The sequence below is a fragment of the Numenius arquata genome, chromosome 2, assembly GCF_964106895.1.
Source record: "Numenius arquata chromosome 2, bNumArq3.hap1.1, whole genome shotgun sequence".
Lineage (NCBI taxonomy): Eukaryota > Metazoa > Chordata > Aves > Charadriiformes > Scolopacidae > Numenius > Numenius arquata.
In genome coordinates this window covers 12,285,342-12,303,821 of record NC_133577.1, presented here as the reverse complement: position 1 = coordinate 12,303,821, position 18,480 = coordinate 12,285,342, and the positions used below count along the sequence as shown (strand labels likewise).

Genomic DNA, 18,480 nt, shown 5'->3' with positions numbered 1-18,480 from the left:
AGGAGCAGAATGCCACCGCTGTCATTAAAGCAGTCTGCTCTGATGCTAGCCAGAGCCCTGCTGGGTTTCGTTTGGAAACTTTAGCTATGGTTGCTGGAAGGGGGCTGAGGGTGTAGTAATTATGCTGCTGTCAAAGTAGTTTGACACAAATGCAAGTTGAATCTAACTGAACTTCTCCATCTCAATGAATTTGCTGAGGTTTAAACAGAAAGCAGTTAGGTTTGGTGTTGGCCTACTGACAACAGGGAGTGGAGTTCCTTTTGCTGTTGCTGTTAGTCCTTGACTGCAAGCAAATAGCACCCAAAAGGCAAGTGAAGCAACACATTTGGCATTTCTTCCATCGTGTTCAAAACTGCCGTGGGTATGAATATATATAATCAACCTGGAAGAAGTTTCATGATGGCTATCCGTGTCACTGAAGCTTAATGCTGCCAGGAATTATATCCGGGATATTTGCAATGTATTATCACCAATCCTCATTAGATTATTTTTTTTAACTTCATGGATTCCTGTAAAAAGCCTGAAGTCAGGAACATGACATCGTTCCACCCAATTAAGGTGCAATAAGCATATGGTCAGCACATTCAGAAAGTGTCTTGTGGAACATCTTTAAGCCTCAGCGTGAAATTTTGTGTCTGAGGGAAGGATTTTATTTGAGCCTTAGTAGCTTTTAACTGCCTTACATTTAAGCTATTTGAAAGTCTGGCAAGCTTCTTTTCTTGTGACGTCTTTGTTACTGGAGTTCTTTATAAAGTAAAGACAGACTACTTTAATTTTTCTAAAATTCAATCATAAATACAGAGAAGGTCAGTCTCACATAAACCCTTCAACTGAATGCTTTTGCAGCAAAACCATTGCTTCTAGACAGGCATTGCAAAAATGTGATTAACTATGAAAGTTCCTATAAATGCACCAGATAGTTTGTTACTCACAAACCAATTTCCTGCCTTTGTTGGAATAAAATAAAATAAAATAGTTCCACTTTGTATTCTGGTGCTTTTTGTATTGCTTGAGATTACAAAGTCTTCTTCCTCAAGTGATATCTCATTAGATTTTGTTCAACACCTCTTCCACATGTGTTGTTAATTAAATATGCTAAACTACAAATGACTGGCGGGGTGTTCCCTGGGGTATTGCGCACATCCCTGGCCATCTGTGGTCAGCACTGAGGTAGCTGAACTGGTGGTACGATCCATCGTCCTGTTCCTATTGAAAGAAGTCCAAGAGGTTGACTTGTTTAAATTAGGCTTTAGGGATCATAATTGCTTTCTCCAAGGCCATTCAAAACAAAAGGAGAGAGAAAGAGGAAAGAGTTGTTTAAATAAACAGAAATGATGGCACAAAAAGTAAATGCCTGGTCTGAGCACAAAAACTTGTCTGCTGAAAATCTGTAAAAGGATTTCTAGCAGCCTGAATGTGAAAGTCTGCGTCTGCCTTCAACTAGAAGCCATAAAGGCAGAGCAAGTATTCAGTTTGGGCTGAATAACGAGATGTGGATACTTGTGGAGACCGAGATTGAACTTAGTGACACGATTTCCAAGTATATCCTAGAGTGCTTTCATATTCTTTTTTTTTTTTTTTTTAAGTGTCCGAAGTGCCTTTCAATATCAATGCTACAATTAAAAATACCTGTGTTAGGATAGGAGGTGAGAATAAATTAAAAAGGAAATACAATCAAAGGAGCAGTGATGGGTCAGGAATTTTCTGCTACAATTCCTTGCTTCTCAGAGGAACCTTTCCAAGCTGCCTGCTACCTTGCCTTGTTCCCTCGTTGTATAGGTTATCTTTATTGTGAAATGAAATTTATTTGTCTAGTGATCCCTGTTAACCCGGTGGAGCTTGCTTCCTTGTACCTGCAGTGTGCTGTAGCTCTTGAGTCTTAAAACTGCATGGCAGTAATTTTCTTTCCCCGCTTTTAGGCGTGCAGCTCCTAAGTGATGGAGTAGCCAAAATCATAGGTGTAATCTCTGTACCTGTAGCTGAATATCATATCCATCACCAGTGCCCTTTACTTGGTTTAATGCTTTAGCAAGCCTATTTAACAAGGATGAATCTAAACGACAGATTTCTCACTCAGCAAACAAGATGCTGGTTTCTCTTGGCTAATGTTTGTCCTTGTATTTTTCCTTGTCTCTGCAGCTTCCTATTGTTGAAAAAATAAGGATCATTGCTCAGAAGGTGTATGGAGCTCAGGATATAGAGTTGTCTCCTGCTGCGCAGTCACAAGTTGATCGTTACACTCGGCAGGTAAGGACACCAGTGAATTTGCACGATCGGGTACCTGCTGGATGAGATTCTTAAGAAAGCTCAGGGGGTAAAAGGTTCTCAGGTTGGAGTGTTTAGTCAAGCTTTGCTAAAAGGCATGAGCTTGCCCATGGTGCTAACCTGTGGAGGTCAGTATGGATTGCTTTAGATTAGATTAGATAGAACAGAATGGTTTTAACCTTGAAAGCAATCTCCCGCAAGATATGTGTGGTGTTTGGAATCATTCTGAGACTGTTGATGAAACTCTATTTTCTATGCAGAGTGGTAATTTTGGCTTGCTGCCATAAATGTGACAAGTGCACATCTGCAAAAGTAGCAGCTAGTGAACATGCCTGATTTTAGCATATGAGTGTTCATTTGTACCTGCAAAAAAAGAGTTGGCAGACACAAAAAGACCTATGCACAGCTATACATTTTAACAACACAGCTCCCAATACTTGTAAAATCTTTTGTTTTCCTGCTGTTCATATTATTTTCAAGGGGTTATAAATGCTACAAGGTAAAATAGATCACCGTTCCTAAAGCATGCGGGAGTGGGCTTTGTTACACTTTGAAAACAGTTTTGAAAACATGCAGAGAGGCGAATGTATTTTATGTAATGGAATGGCTTCAGCATGTAAATATGGCTGGAGCCTTTCTGTCGGAAAATAGAAACTATGGATAATGGTCATGGAAAAATTCCTGAGTATACTTCAGCAGCCCGGTCAGACAGGCAGAAGTGTAGCCGTCTTCTCTATAATGCAAACCTCCTGAGAATTAATTTGATTTTCTAGATGGAAAAGAAGCTTACTTAGTACACTTGAAGCAAAATAATCCATGTCTTTATCTTTTCCTGCTGTGATTCTCTAATCCATATTTCAGTCTAAACATTAGTATTATTAGGAAATATTTTCACAATGTCATTAAAGGATTGTCGTCTGTGCTGGGCTGCGGAGGCAATTCCCTGGAGTGTTGCCTCTCCTCCTGGCTTTGTGAATTGCATCCCTGTTTGTCAAGGAATTGAACAGAAGAGTGGAAGGTGCCTGACTCAAGGTTAATCAATAACCTGGAAGACAAATAGTGTGGGGGGAGCTGCTAAGGGCCTTTCGCTGATTTTCTCCCACTTTTTGAGTAACTACTGCACTGTCGTTGGTGAAGTGGGTGCCATCACCTCACACGCTTTTTGTCGTGTTTAAAAATAAAGCAAAGCATCATGAGCCATTTCTGTTTACCCCCAAGAAGAAGACATTAGTACCCTTAGAGAGTTTTGGACTATGAATCCTGCTCTCAGGTAAGTATCTAACTAGGTCATTAGAGCCCAGAGGGAAGTGCCGTACTGCAGTTTTATTGAAGTGATGTAGGCTTCATATTCAGTGTGGTACCCTCTCTGAAAATAGCACACTCTAGTCATTGTATAGGCAACTTTTGCACCTAACCCTAGATTGAGAGCCCATTCTAGAAGCTGGGTATCACTACAGCCAAGTCTCTGGAAATACAGGCCTGAGCTGAGAGAGAATAGCATTTAAAATACAGTATTCTGTCCGCTTCTGAAATATTAGCTGTTAAAAAACCAAGGTTAACTATTGCTTATATGGATTTTAGGATTTCTAGAAGATACTGATAATAAGAGTGAAATTATGTTCTGTTTTTACTGTAATCTTAAAAATGTTTTTCATATATTTTCTTTCCCTTTTCCGTTAGGGATTTGGAAATCTTCCCATTTGTATGGCAAAAACTCACCTATCTCTCTCCCATCAGCCTGAGAGGAAGGGCGTTCCCACTGGTTTCATTTTGCCGATTAGTGATGTGCGAGCCAGTATTGGAGCTGGATTCATCTACCCTTTGGTAGGAACGGTGAGTGCAGAGTATTCAACTTGATCACTCCCCTTTGACCCAGCTTGACAGGGAAGTGCATTTCCTGTTTGCCTCTAAAAATAATGTGTAGAACCAGGTGAGTTCTTGGGTTTTTATAAAATTTTTATCCTCACGGTTCTTGTAGCTCTATGTTGATGGGAAAAGAGTTAGGAAAATGCAGTGTCACGTAAGAGCTTTGACTACAGGGTCTGAGAGAATGACTCTTGCTATTGGCTCTGTTTCTGATGTATTTCAGTTAGTCTAGGATACTTAGGCACCCTAATGCTGCAGAAAAATAAATTTACGTGTCTGTTGCCTTTCCTTATGCAAATAGCAGCCTGTAAATAGCTGTAGTTACATGATTATATTCTGAATGTTAAATCGTTCTTCTGTCATTACAAAGCATTCTGTAATATATTTAGATTAAAGGAATTGTGCTAGGAAAAAGTGTATGATTAAAATTATTGCTTTTCAGCTGATGAGCCTGATCTATTCCCAGTCCTTGTGAACATGATTCTATGATTCTATGATCTCTGCTGGTTCTGTAAAACTAAGTTATGGTGGGAAGGGTTAGATTTCTAACTGCAGAAGTAGTAGTGCATTCCTTCTCCTTTTTAGAGATTTAGACAATGAGGTGCTAAAAAGAGGCAATTGTCATCCTTTCTTGCTACCTGTCCTTAGAAGTACAGACTTAGATTAGAAAGTTCCTGGTACTTTCTTCCCCAACATGCCTTATTAAAGTAGCTGATAAGCCAGCTAGCTCATGCCTTTTGCCAACCATGCACATCTTATTCCAAACAGTAGTTGAACTGCGTCTGACATCTCATAGCATGAATTATTACTTATAGGTAGCTGATTCATGGAATGGTGCTAGAGAAGGGATGCAAAAGCCATTGCATTTCCGGAAGGAGTACTCTCCCAATGTTATCTCATCTTCCCAGAGCATAGCCTGATTTCCTTGTGTAGCAGTACGCTTAGGAAAGGTTGAAAGTTTCTAATCTATTGTTTTGAATTCCCTCTGAAACAATCAAGTGTTTGAAACAAGGAAGGAAGTACTTTCTGACCAGGAGAGTTCCTGGAGTTCAGGAAACTGTGTCACTTCAACTCACTGGACTTGGGGATATCTTTTCCTTCTGCATGGCCACATGATGTGCATCCACCAGAAGTGGAACACAGCTGTGTATTTAAATTGTGTAAGACCAGATTCCAGTTACTGGTGACAGAATAAAATTTGTCACAAGTTCTAGCTGGAAGTTGTGTGTCATAAAGTTGTGAGAAGGACTGAATGTGAAGAATGGGCAGCAACTACTTCAAATCCATGAGGGACCTATTCTGTAGGATGTTAGAGTGAAATGTTCTTGGGTTGAGCTTTCTGAATGAGTCACACTCTGCATGCTTCAACACAAACTAGCTGCAGTTCAGCCTCATAAATCCATAGGAACTGACCATAGGAGCAGTATAGACCAAACAAATTCAAGGATTACCTCTCTTTTTCGGTTTCTGCCTAGAAACAAGAAATATGATTCTTATGAAGGACATTTTATATATGAGATTTCTTACTGGGCGAGATTGTAAAATTACGTCCAAGTGAGTTACCCTGACTTTGGTGAGAGGTAGTATAGCCATGGAACTTTTCCCATATCAGGAACTGGGTGGGCAGTATACTCTTACTGTTATGTATTCCAAGAGAGTTTGTGGGCCAAGGTACTGTATAAACATAAGATCTCCAAGAGCTAAAGATCTAAATCATTGGTTGTTTGGAAAATACTGCTAATGCTCAGGAATGTGGGACAGAACACTCCTTGGAACTATCACAATTGCTACAAATCAAAATGAGTGAATGAATATGAATGTATTCCTAACATCCTTACCATACAATTCTTTCTCTAGAATTAAATTTATGGCAAGAGGTCCACCTTACTGCCTTTCAGAATTGAGACTTGTGATCATCAGGAAAAAAATTCTCATAATAGAGTTGTACCACTACTTTTGAGATCACTTTTCTACTTTGCCACCTTCAGATTTTTAGTGTGCACTGCTGTCAGCAATTGAGTCTTAGGGCTAGAAGTGCTTTTTAAGTTGCGCAAGAAGGAATATATTGGATATCAGGTTCCAAAACTGGGAGTCTTCCTTTGACAATTGTTTTACTAATAAAGCTATCTGAAGATGTCTACAAGAACAAAGCAAGTATAAAAGGGCACATCCTGAAGGCTTAAAGTGGCTGGAGGTCAGATGCTGTGAGTAGAGGGATTACAGAGATCCTGGTGACAGCATATGGTGAAAGCATCCAGTCATGACAGTGGATTAGATTTCTTTATATAGGAAAAAAAGAAGGAGCAGTATATATTTTTTTCCTTTCATTACTTGCTGGCTAATTGTATTAATGGAAGAGGATCCTTAATACTTAAGCTGCTTAGAGCCTTCTTAGAGTTAAGACCTTTCTGATGGCAGAATAAATGCTATTAGACAACACGTTCATTCAAGTTGTAGTGGTAATTCTGATGCTAATTAAATGTCAAACTCGATTCTCGAAGCATATTTTTTACTGAACGAGCTCGTCTTACTCTAACCTGGCAGAACTTATCAGTGGTAAAGCAGGTTGTTAGAATTTTGCTCCAATTTAACCGGGAAGAGCATTACAAATGAAAGAGATAAGTACTGCTGAAAGGTAATAAACTATCTGTAGTAACTAACAGTTGTAGTTTAACCTCGTCGTTAGCACATGAAAATTAACGAAATTCATATTTACACCAGCCCTGATAGGCAATCATTATTTTTTTAAAACTAAATATTTAACGTGTTGTCTTCATATTCTCTAAGCAATATTTGTTTTGTGTTATGGTTGGCTCTGGTTCCCTTACAGCGTGGAAGTCTTTCCAGGAAAAATGAGCTGGGCCTTATCGGAGGAAATCAGCAGTGAAACAAGAGGTGCATTTAATTAACACTGGCACAGCTTTTATCCAAGTTCTCTGCAACCATGACCCAGAGGGCTACATCACTCACACAGGTGGACTGTTGACATCATTGCTTGGCTCAACAGAGCGATGGCAGGAAAGCCGCTGGAGTATATGTAGGAAACCAGTGAGGTCATTCACTAGCAATGCTTGGGTGGAGAATTATTAGATTTTTGTAGTGTGTATGTTTCTCTCCACCCCCACCCAAAAAGCCATTGCAATTTGGTCCTTTCTCACATTCAGCCACGTTTCCATTGTTCTTTCAAGTGATGTGCAAAGAATGCAGGCTGGTCGTAGAATTAAAATCTGTTGTCTTTTGCCTTTGTGAAATGAGGCTACCAAATCACTGGTGCAAGTAATATAGCTGTGTTTAAATCACAGTGAGATTTTTAAATGTGTACTACCTTTTTCCAGCCATGCACTTTTGTTCTAATGGGTTAAAATCACAGGCAAGGTCTCTTGGAAAATATATGGAGCCTTTGGAGCCACGCCAGCTCCCAAATTCTCACAATGAACTGACATCCTTCAGATATCGACATATCTGAAGAAAGGTTGGTCTATTACAGCAATATTCTTTTTCTCCCCCTAGAGAAAGCAGTTCAAGTCTCTGGAACTAGTTCTGAATATATATTCTCTGGGAAGGAACTCTTGGGGCGACCCAGTGTGGTTTGAAACAAGTTTATGGGAGCAATAAAGCCCTAATTCATTTGTAGGTGAGAGCCAGGACTGTCCTGCTAAAATATTACCCAAGTATTGTAAGGGAGAAAAGACCCTGAAAGTAAATATTTTTATGAATACTTTTAGAAGGAAGATATTGTTCCCTGTTGAATTAACTTCTTCCTTCATAGTGGTTAAGAGCATAACAAGTTTTGAGGGTGTCCTTTGAACATAAGCTGGAGTCCAGGCCCACCTGTGATTTTGCAGTTTCCCGGTGGTGTATGAGGCCCAGGTTGTCTCCAAACTGTCATTTTGTCGCTTGTCTCAGGCTCTCTTATGGGATAGCTGAATAATTATTGGTGAGTTGCCCAACTCGTCCTGACGATCTGTGTAACATAGGGTGATTATTCAAAAACAGGAATGATGACGAGATTTATATCTGCCTTGTAAAGCATTTAGCTTACAATACGATTTTATATGGTTTACAAAGGAGTAGTGCTATGGTAAGGACCTCTCTCAGTCCAAAATACATCCCTGGTGATGCGGCATTTGGCACATGCCTTTGGTGTTGTATAGTTGCTGTCTTGTAGCAGTGCTCAGAGGTCCCCAAACAGATAGCTAGAGAAGATACCAGATGCTCATAGACTCCATAGGTTGGTTTGGGGATAACTGCAGTAAGTGTGGAAAAAAGTAACAGAAAAGGAAAGCTATGAAGTTAAACTCCCATGGGAAATATAGGTTAGCAATTGTGTAGTTCTGAATTGAAAAATGCTAACAGGAAAAGAAAAGCCCACGCACTCCTCTGTTAGATGATGTGCCTTTGCATTTATTACAGTACGTGTGATCCCTCTCAGGAAGGGCAGAGAAAGTTTTTTTTGAATTACACAGGGCACATCGTTCCTGCACAGCGACCAGGTGTGCACATGCGGAAATGCTGAGTAACGTTACACTTGGTGGAAGGCTGATGAATTACTCAGGATAGGGTTGTCGAGGCAGGGGATGAGCACATAAGTAAGATCAATGGCTGGAAGTGAAGGTGAGGACAGTCACCTTTAGTTCATTGCGTTTAAAAGCTAGAGGCTGGGGGATGATTAGTGTAATAACAGCAAATCCACTTCTCTTCCTTGGTGGATTCCATGATGTGGTTGTGGCGGTATTGGGTTAGCCAGAGAGGGTCTCTGTAGATGAGACAAAAATAGGCCCAAGTAAATGATTTAGCTGAAGGGATGAGGAAAAAGTGGATTATCATGAAAAGTGGTAGCCTTTGGAAATGTCCCAGGTGTGTGGACTATGAGGCAACTAAGATTCAAGGATGATTATGACCTTTTGTGGTGAGAAGATGGGAGTGGAAGATTGAGGGTAGGGTTGGAAAGATGGGGCTGGCTGGAAAGGAAAAGAAGTTAAATTGAGAGTTATACCAGCGGGAGGAGGAGATACCTGTGAAATGATTTGAAGACACATCCAAGATGTACATGGAGAACTGGAAGAGGGCACTGAAGCAAAAGCCACGAGTGTAAAAGAGATTTGAACATGTTCCAGAAGCATTAGTTGAAACAATGACATGATCTAAGATCTGGCCAGGAAGAAGTCATGGGGAGTAATTGATGAATGTAGTTACAGGAGAGCAGAACATGCCTTGCTGATGACTAAGGATTTTTTTTTTAAATTGGAGAGAAGAAGAGTAGAGCTTAGCTGACTTGAAAAAAATATTATTGTCTCTGTAAGTTTTGAAAGTACATAGAAAAGAATGTATTTAAATGATAGTTCAGAAATTTCCATATGCTCTGAGCATTTGCTGTGTACTTCAACTGTTTTAAACTGATGTGGATAAGCCAGTGCTTGTTGGAAATATAGAGTAAATATACTTTGCTTCAGGTCATTGCATCTCCCTGCCATAGCTGTGACACAGACATATGGTAAATTACCCTCTTACATCCTCAAAAAAAAGGAAAAAAACCTAAACAGCCTCTGTTTCTCCTCAGGCATTGAGAAATATCTTGACAGATAATGGAGGCAAAGCACTTAGATTCTGTGTAGTTCATGCTGTGTCTCTTGACTGCTCTGTTTGTTTGCTAGTAAGCATTATTTAGCCTACATTATAATATCATACAATGTATTGCCTTTTCTGAATGAAAAACCAGGCCCCGTTGCTGGCTGTATCAGCAGAATTAATTTGCAGTTTATTACAGCTTCCTTCAGCCTAGCCTTACATTCCTCAAGGGACAGCACTTGTAGTTAGCAAAACTAAAGAAATGATTTTGCTTTGTTTTGAAAAAAGAAGTTGTGTAGGCATGTGTGTTATTTCAGCAAACTGAATAGTTGGAGGAGGACTTGTTGTTTTGGGACAGAATGAAACCATTATACAACCTATCACAGAAGAAAATAGACCCTGTGGTTTGGTAAGCTATTTAATGTTTAGATTAGATGAGATTTTTCTCAATACAACCTCCATTACAATCAATTTCAGTATGACTATTGTAAAATTAGTTCTTTGTATTCAGTGTCCATATTATATATTTTCCCATCTTACCATATTTTAAGCCTTGTCAGAGAAGAATTTTTTTAATGCAAATGTTTACGCTTGGCTCTAAACCCTTGACAATGAACTTTTTAGTGACAAAAATTAACCTAGTGTACTACTTGTATCAATCAGGTTTTATTGGTTTTCTTTTCCAAAGATATTTTTATTAAATACATCCATAGAAATGTAACATTATGTTCAAGCCCTTAGACTTCAAAAATGAGTGTGTGCCACTGCTAACTTAAAGTAGTTTCTCTGAACAGGACCCTTAAAACAGGCGCTTATTTACAACTGCAAAAAGTGACTTTCGTGTTTCACTTTTGTCATTTTGGTAGCCTGAAAACGCATTTTGATAGCCTCCCATCCCTTGTAGTGGGAATTTTACTTTGCCTCTTTTGCTTTGCACGTCCAGGGGCAGAGGACATGGTCAGCCATGCTGTCTCTGTGGAAGGTATGGTAGGTCAGAGCTGCTGCAGAGGAATTTCTTAAACTGGTATGCCTAGATCCCAAGTGCTTTAGCACGTGTTTTCAGTTAAGATTACCTGACTTGACAGATCAGCTCAGGCAGTACGGATTCATTGATCAAGGGTAGTGCCTCGCTAGCGTGGACAAGTTTAAGCAATGCTGGAACAAAGATAACTCATTATCCTTTGAAACATTTCTTCAGCGCGGTTTTTAACGTCTTGCCCTCATCAGAACTGTGAAGTTGTGTGTAATGAACTCAGTGCAGCTGTCTTAAGGTTGCCCATGCCATTAGTGCAGGCAAATAAAATGAGAATCACCTGTAGGGTGCATGTAGCCAAAGGGGGCACCTCTGTGAAAGAACAGTTTCTCCAGGCCTTCAGAGAATCTGGGAGTCATTAAGGGCCTTGCTGTCTGTCCCAGTAAGACCTAACTATGAGCACGGTTATGCTTTCTTTCTGTTTCGTTCCCTTGTCTCTGATTTACAGTCCGCGATACCAGGCGAGAATCAATATAACTGCATCAGTTCAGAAAGGAAAAAATCTAGAGACTGACGTTCCATATGGACATAAGGTCTCTTTGAATGATACACATTAGCCTGTTTGCATGGGGCTTGCTATAAAGAAAGACATACCAGTTAAAAGTGGGAAGTGCAACTTGGACAGAAGCCAGCAGCAATTTTGTTCCACTGCCCTTAGATTTTACGTGTGACTTCGGACACAAAATAGGGACTTTGCAGTGGAACCGTAGGCACGTACGAGCTTCGCATGCCTGTTGGGTACTTGTGCCAGTTCAGAGCAAGTAAACGGGTTTGATTAAGAGCTCATTCAGTTAATCAGCCCCGTATGTGTGCACTTTGATCAAATGCGAAGAGCTCAAAAATCAGTTTATGGAAGGTCTTGAAACAGCAGTGTTAAGGTTTCGTATTTTGATTACGTTATCCATACAGAAGATGGACAGACCTGAGCGTTAGAGAGGGCAACCAGGTACCTACTTCTCCCATTCATGATACCTCGGATGACTTGCTGCGTGAGGAGGCCAGTGCTGCCAGACCCAGGGGGTCACCGAGTCTGATGGCTTTGGGGAGGGGTGGGTATTGCTGCTGCCTGCCCTGGTTCAGCTTGGTAGCAGCAGCCGTGCTCTGTCACTTCCAGCTTTCCGCTGTTCCTCCATAGGGGGACGAAATGAAACGATGTTTCATGCTCCCTATTTTTGTTTGTTCAGCCTGATCAGCTTCTTCTGTTGAAGAAATCACAGTTTCTGAAAAGGTGCCTCATGGTTCAGATTGGAAATTTAGAGATTCAGCCATTTCCAAGCAATAGTTACCTTGCAAAACTCCTGTCTGCGTGCAATTTTTTTGAGAGGCTATCTTACGCTCACTTAAAGAAAAAAAAAACATTGGCCCTTCAACATTCTTCCAGATACTTATTTCAAATGCTAATGTGCAGATTTTAAAAGTATCGATTCGTTGGTAAGCAGCAAAAAATCTTTACGGTTCTGGTCAAATAACTGAAATTCTTCCCGACTGTGCAGTGAGACAAACTATCTAGCAGATGTAGATAGCTGTATATTTGAGTTTGGCAACTTACTGTTATTGCAACTCTAAAAGTGATTTAAGGCTAATAGCAGGAACCTAGCTGGAGGCTGCGAGTCTGTGACTGAACAGTTTTATTGAGTTCCGGATAAATAAGGTAAAAGATGTTTTGAACTTTAATAAAGTCCCCAGCAACTTGCTTGCTTTCATTAAATTGTGAAATATAGGATGAGTGGTGCACTAATTAACATTAAAGAGAAATGAATATTTGTGCCTATTGGTCAAGGGATTATCCTTGTTAAAACAGGAAATGGACTCTGATTTCCTGTTTTAAAGTATTTTCTTCATAAACTTTGCTTGAAAACGTGAGGTTAAAAATAGGTTATACTTTTACATAGTAAAATATGTGTCTATTATTAGTTTCAAAATAGCTTATATAGGGAAGGAAGGGCATTTTCCAAATTGTTTTATATTGAAATACATCCTGTACATAAAATAGCATTTATCAAGAAATTAGAAACTGAGCTCCTCTAATTTATTACATTGTGACACAGGCTTTATAGAAATTATAATACTCAACATTTGCATACTATCACTTTGTATTAGTAGTTTGCAAGACAAGAAAAATTTTGACACAGTTTTTAAAATAAGGAATCCAGGGATGCAAACAGTAAGGTCCCCTGACAAATTGGGGGCAGGACCACCAATAAAATTCATGATTTCCTGGCCTGCAAAATCATGAAATGTTTATGTCTAAGAATGTGAGGAATCGGATGGGGGTATTTCCATCACAGTAGACTGACCTACTTTCTGTGGACAACACTAAAAGAAGCTTATGCTGCTACTCTTCCCCTACACCACCCACCCACCCACTCAAAAATCCTGAAGTATTTCCTGAGATATTCCTCATGTGTCCTTATTTAAGAAAAAAAAAAAAGAGGTTGCAAATGCTGGTATATACTGTATTTCGCTGTTGTGGTAATGGGTTTATTTTGAAAAGACCAAACTTTCTTCACTTCTGAAACTGTGAAACGTCGTGACTGGAGTGTTACCTTTTGACAGTAACTGAGGAGAGGACTGCATAAAACCACCTTGGTAGCCTATAGGTCAAGAGACATCTCCCAGGCAGAAAAGTCCATTAAAAGAAGTATTCTCAGCATGGTACAACAGTGACCCACAGGCTGCTACAGATGCAGCATTTTTGGTACTCGGAAATAACACTTGATGCTGACCTATGAGTGTTATCTGTCTTCCCAACTGCTTTTCCTGCACACTGGTGAACATCACTTGTCAAAAGATGATTTTGTTCTGTTTTTTTCTTAATAGAAGGAAAGAATAAGGCGTGTACCCTCGTGTACTTGAGGAAATTCTGTTTCTCAGCAGAAATAATGTTTCAGTAGTTGACGTTGTTTCCTGTGTCTGGGACTAAAACCCAGCTATGGACACCTGGTCCAGAATGGTGACTTCCCTCTCTCACAACTATTTCTCCATGGTGGGTATGTCTGCCAGCTCCACCCATCTTTTCCCTCTACCATTTTCTTCTCATATTTTGGGGGATAAGAGTATATTTACTTTTACACCAAGATTAAGCCTCTCCAGTTCGATGCCTGTTCCACACAGCTGTGGGAAAATTCTGTTTAATGCTTCCTTCTCTTTTACAATGTAAAAGCCAAAAACATTATTTCTTGGCGTGGAGCTGGACTCCTAAAACCAAAGCTTTCCATAGGCCTGTGGAGAAGAAATATGATCAGGTCTGAGCTAACAGTTGGACAGGTAAGGCAAGAAATAACTTTATTTCTCCTCACCATTTTGTTACTGCAATTACATATAAAAATGTATCAGTATGAGGTATCTTACCAACACCAGTAAAAATTCTTGAGTGCTAACTGTGATGCAGCAGCTGCATCGTGGTGTACTTTTGTCACAGAGGAAAATCATGTCAACATTATTTAGCTCCCAGAACTTAACAGCAGCTGCAACCACCTCAGCATGGAAAGGCTTAGGCTGACGTGGAGCCCAAGCCACCCTCTGCCTGTTTTTCCCATGTTTGGAAGGTGTGTGTTAGTTAGGTATTCCCAAACTGAAGCATGGGGGGGCTGCGTGAAGGCGGGCTTGGCTGTGGTGACTCTCTAAACATCAGGACCTGATGCCGTGCCGAAATCCTGGGTTTGCCATCTGCAGGGCTGTGCGTGAGACCCGTCCTTTCATTTGGGTGTTCCCAGGGCTGGCACACAGCGTGCCGGGCACTGGCGCAGGCTGGGGCGGCCACAAGAAATCTGCATGCGATGCGGCACGAGGTGTACGGGTGTTTGCTTTTATAGCAAAGTTTGGCCCGTTTGAAACACTTTAAACTCTTTACCTCCATAACTATGCAGTGGGTGATAACGCCATGCTAGCTCTACCAGCGCTTGGTACTTTGCAGGTTAGCGCTTGGCAGCTGGACGTTCGCCTTTTTGCTTGAAGTCATACAAAAATGCCTAATATAAGTGGAACATCCTCTTTAACCAGATTCACATTTTTAATAATGTTTTTTTAATAACGTGTCGAAGTTTGGAGCTAATTGTAGGCTAAACAGTTTCTCTCCAGGGACTCGGAATTTTCTGAAGTTAAAACCCTGTAATTGCATGATATTTTAGGCTGGAGTGCCTGACCAGAGCATCTTTCTTTAATAACTATGTTTCTTTAGGCAACATAAGGAGCTGGGTTTTGAGCTTAATAAGAAAAGCTAGTGACATGAAGAACTGCAGAATGAGCCGTTCAATCATATATAGGAATGTTAGAATTGGAGAGAAAATATTTTTAAAATGTTAAAGAGCTACACGTGCTGTCCTACTTAAAGCTTAGCAATGCTCTGAAGACTTTGAGTCTAAACTTAACCTCAGAGTATATGCTTTCTTGAAAATTAGTGAGAATTAGTTAATCAGGTCATGGTTTCCTTTTCTGCACTGCTGCCCTAAATTCATGAGAGGCTATTCTTTATCTCACTTTTACAGGCTTTTACTTTTTTCAATTTGAGCCCATGTGTTTGTATCAGCAATTTTAAAAAGATGGTTGGGTCCAAATTAACTGGTTCTACCAATATACAAAATAGCATGAAGATACTCTGCTTTAATCATCATTTAGCAGCCAACACATCAATTCTTAAATCTATGCAGGCTTGTGATAATCACAGGAATATCATTTATATCCCTTGCAATCATCAGAAAGACCTTTTTCTGATTCTCCTTAAATTCTGGTTTTATAACAAAAAGGAGCATTGAGTATGTGTTGATGAGAAAGCTGCACTGATGTGTGTGAAGGGAACGTGTCTCACAACAATTCTTACAAAGGTAGCAAACCTTTTTTAGGCAGTAAGCCACCTAGCAGTGGTGCAATACTGAATACTGGGTGTGTGTTTGAGATGATAGCCTTCTGGTTTCAGTGTTGCAATCAAATAAGCGTACTGTGAATGAAAGCAGCAGAGGAATGTGGATAATGTGTTTGCCTTTTAGTAAATCATCAGTAAACTCTAATGCTGAGACAATCTGGTTTTGTTACTGGCTCACTTAATAAAACCAGTCAGTAAGACTGAGGCCAGAAGAACGGTGACAGTTTGTCACCTATAGAAACCTGTTGTACTGTTTCTAGTGTTTTTTTAAGCCTTAGATAAGTGAAAATAAATCTCCTGACCTCATTTTATTCTTCGTTTATCTTTTCCACCAAACCGCATGGAATTCAACACCACTTAAAGTTCACGCTTGGCTCCTTATTTTCAGTCTGCTGTCAGGAGCGAGGATGCTGCTGGAGGAGTGTCCTTGCGGACATCACTGAGGCCATTGTACTCAAGCTGTAACCTGAAGGGTGCTTCACAGAAGTACAGTGTTGAATCTCAGTGGTGTTAATAGAGGAGAATTTTTAAGAAATGCCGATAACATGGTGTAAGAAAATCTTATTCTTTTTTCTTTTAGGCAATACTATATGATACGTATCACAATGTGGCAAATGCGCTCCCAAGTGTGCTAAAAAAAAGCAGTAGCATCACATAGGTGATATGACTGAGTTGTTTTTCCCCAGTTCCATGTGCAACACTTGCCTCTTGCTGCTCAAAAGTTACTGCATTTGCGCTACTGTCAAAAACTGCCAGTGCTCAGAAATGAAGTGTTAATCTGGGAGTTTGTCAAGAAAGCTGTACAACAAAGGCTGTGACTTTCACATCTCTGATCCATGAAATAAGCCAAAATACAGGCGTCTGCAGTTATTATCCTGGGAAAAAAAAACGCTGGTGGAGTTGGGCGTCCTGCATGCGGTACCGTTCATATTACAAGTTTATGAATGTCCTGTTTCCCTGGTCACAGAGAAGTTCCCTTGCAAGTAGCTCCAGGCTTCGTTCAGCTGGTGCATGTTCGGAAGGCTGTCCCGCGGATTTTTCTCGCCGTGCTTTTGGCCCAGGTCCAGCGTCTGGTTTCCAAGCGTGTTACTGCTGTGCAAGATGCGTGTGCCTGTTTGACAGCAAGCACTTTCGTAGCGCTTCTGCTCTCCTATCTCTTTACTATTTCGTAACTGCCCACACAAATCCAGCCCTACCATGGAGTACTCAGGTTCTTGTATGCACTATATCAGTATGCAGAGGAAATGTATATGCTATACTGTTCAGTTCTTGCTCAGCTTTGCCACTGACCAGCATTTTGAGTGGTACCTCTTTCCTGTTGAAACTGTCTTAAGAATTTCTGTGTATTTATGTTAAAAGAGCAGTTTTCCACCCATTGGTTTGTACTTGTTTGGCTCAATTCATTGTGTCATTACTGGAGGTGGAGTGCAATGAATGGAGCAGTCACCGTTTGATGTAAGAAGAATTTCCTCATAAGTACAGAGAAGTGTGAATTGTGAGAACGAATCCATTGATAGAAGGATGCTTTTAGTTTGATCTTCAGGTGTTCATGGAAAATTTCACTATAACTGAACAAGAGAGATTTCTGCTGACTGTTGAGAGTATTAAGAATCGTCATTGTATTGTTTATCCCCATTTTGTTTGGATTATGAACTGCATTGGAAACACATGCATTTATTTACCCATTGCATCAAACCATGCGTTGTTTGTCTTAGTTGAGTTCAATTTTATTACACTTTATTGCAACAGATTGATGTAATTGCATAGATGACCATGAGCCCTTCATGATAAGAGTAAAAAGCCCAACCTCTTTCCTCCTTTTTTTCCCCTCTTTTTTTTTTTTTTTCCCTCCTTCCCCACCCCCTTTTTCTCCTTGGAGCTGTTTTGGCAGCTGGAGGCAGTTTTTATTTTGATACATTTGACATAAAGGATGGAATGTGTCCAGTTTGGGAAGCAGAACTGATGGAGGGGAAAAAAAATCCATCATTGTATTATAGAAATCAAGAGTGTGCTTTCTGGTCCATCAAGTAGAAACAGTTTTTGGTTTCAGCTCAGGAGGAGAATAAATTACAATTTAAGGGCTTTTTTTTTTTATTTAAAGGGAGAGAATTTAGCTATGTTGTTGGCACCATAAAACTTAACATTTTATGGAAACAAAATGGAAAACCAGATTATGGCATATATTAAAAATAAAGTGTGGAACTTACAGCTTTGGGGATCCAGCCAAGAGGAAGTTGTATATTAAAAAAAACAATAACCACATATATGCTCTTATGGGAATCACTCCGGGACTGAAAGGCATATGCATCCAAACGCAGGGGTTTTCTGTGTGGTCGAAATTTCAAAATGAGCATGCCAATGAATTGTCCTGAGTTCATTTAAAGTATGTAGGTGTTTCCGTGTGCCTGCAGCGCCTGTGCAGAAGTGCAGGAGTATGCATACCCCCAAGGCGTGTGTGTAGTTACCTCCTTTCTTGTGCCCCTGCAGTTATAAAGGCGAGACTTGCTGGCCCCATCACTGTGTCACTCAAACCCATTTTTTACTTCCTGACTGTGAAGTGTTACATCCTTTTGCATGAGGGTCACCGTGTTCTGTTCTTCCAGGCTTGCCAAAAAGGACAAAGGGCAGGGAGGGATGTCGGTTAGAGGGCTTCTGGCTTCTCCCAAGTGGGGAGCAAGCCAGGGAATGTACTGAATGAAAGGTGTGTTCTTAATGCTACTTGCTTAAGCAGTAAGCAGCTCTGACATCCTACATCTGACCCCAGAAAGCACAGGACTCTTCCTGATCTTCAACCCTAGCTCTCCTTCCCATCTTGTGTTACTGTTTATGGGGTGGGGTTGCTGACTCTCTATTAACTTCAGGCGTAATCTTTAGAAACCATGGCAGT

General features: G+C 40.3%; 1 protein-coding gene across 1 annotated transcript in view; it reads left to right on the top strand.

Moving 5' to 3' along the window:
- MTHFD1L (methylenetetrahydrofolate dehydrogenase (NADP+ dependent) 1 like) overlaps positions 1 to 18,480 on the top strand; it is a 158,100-nt gene that overhangs the window by 102,311 nt on the left and 37,309 nt on the right. Inside the window, exons 25-26 of the mRNA XM_074144426.1 lie at positions 2,140 to 2,247; positions 3,946 to 4,098. Coding sequence (XP_074000527.1) covers positions 2,140 to 2,247; positions 3,946 to 4,098 — 261 coding nt within the window. The remainder of the gene's footprint in view (positions 1 to 2,139; positions 2,248 to 3,945; positions 4,099 to 18,480) is intronic.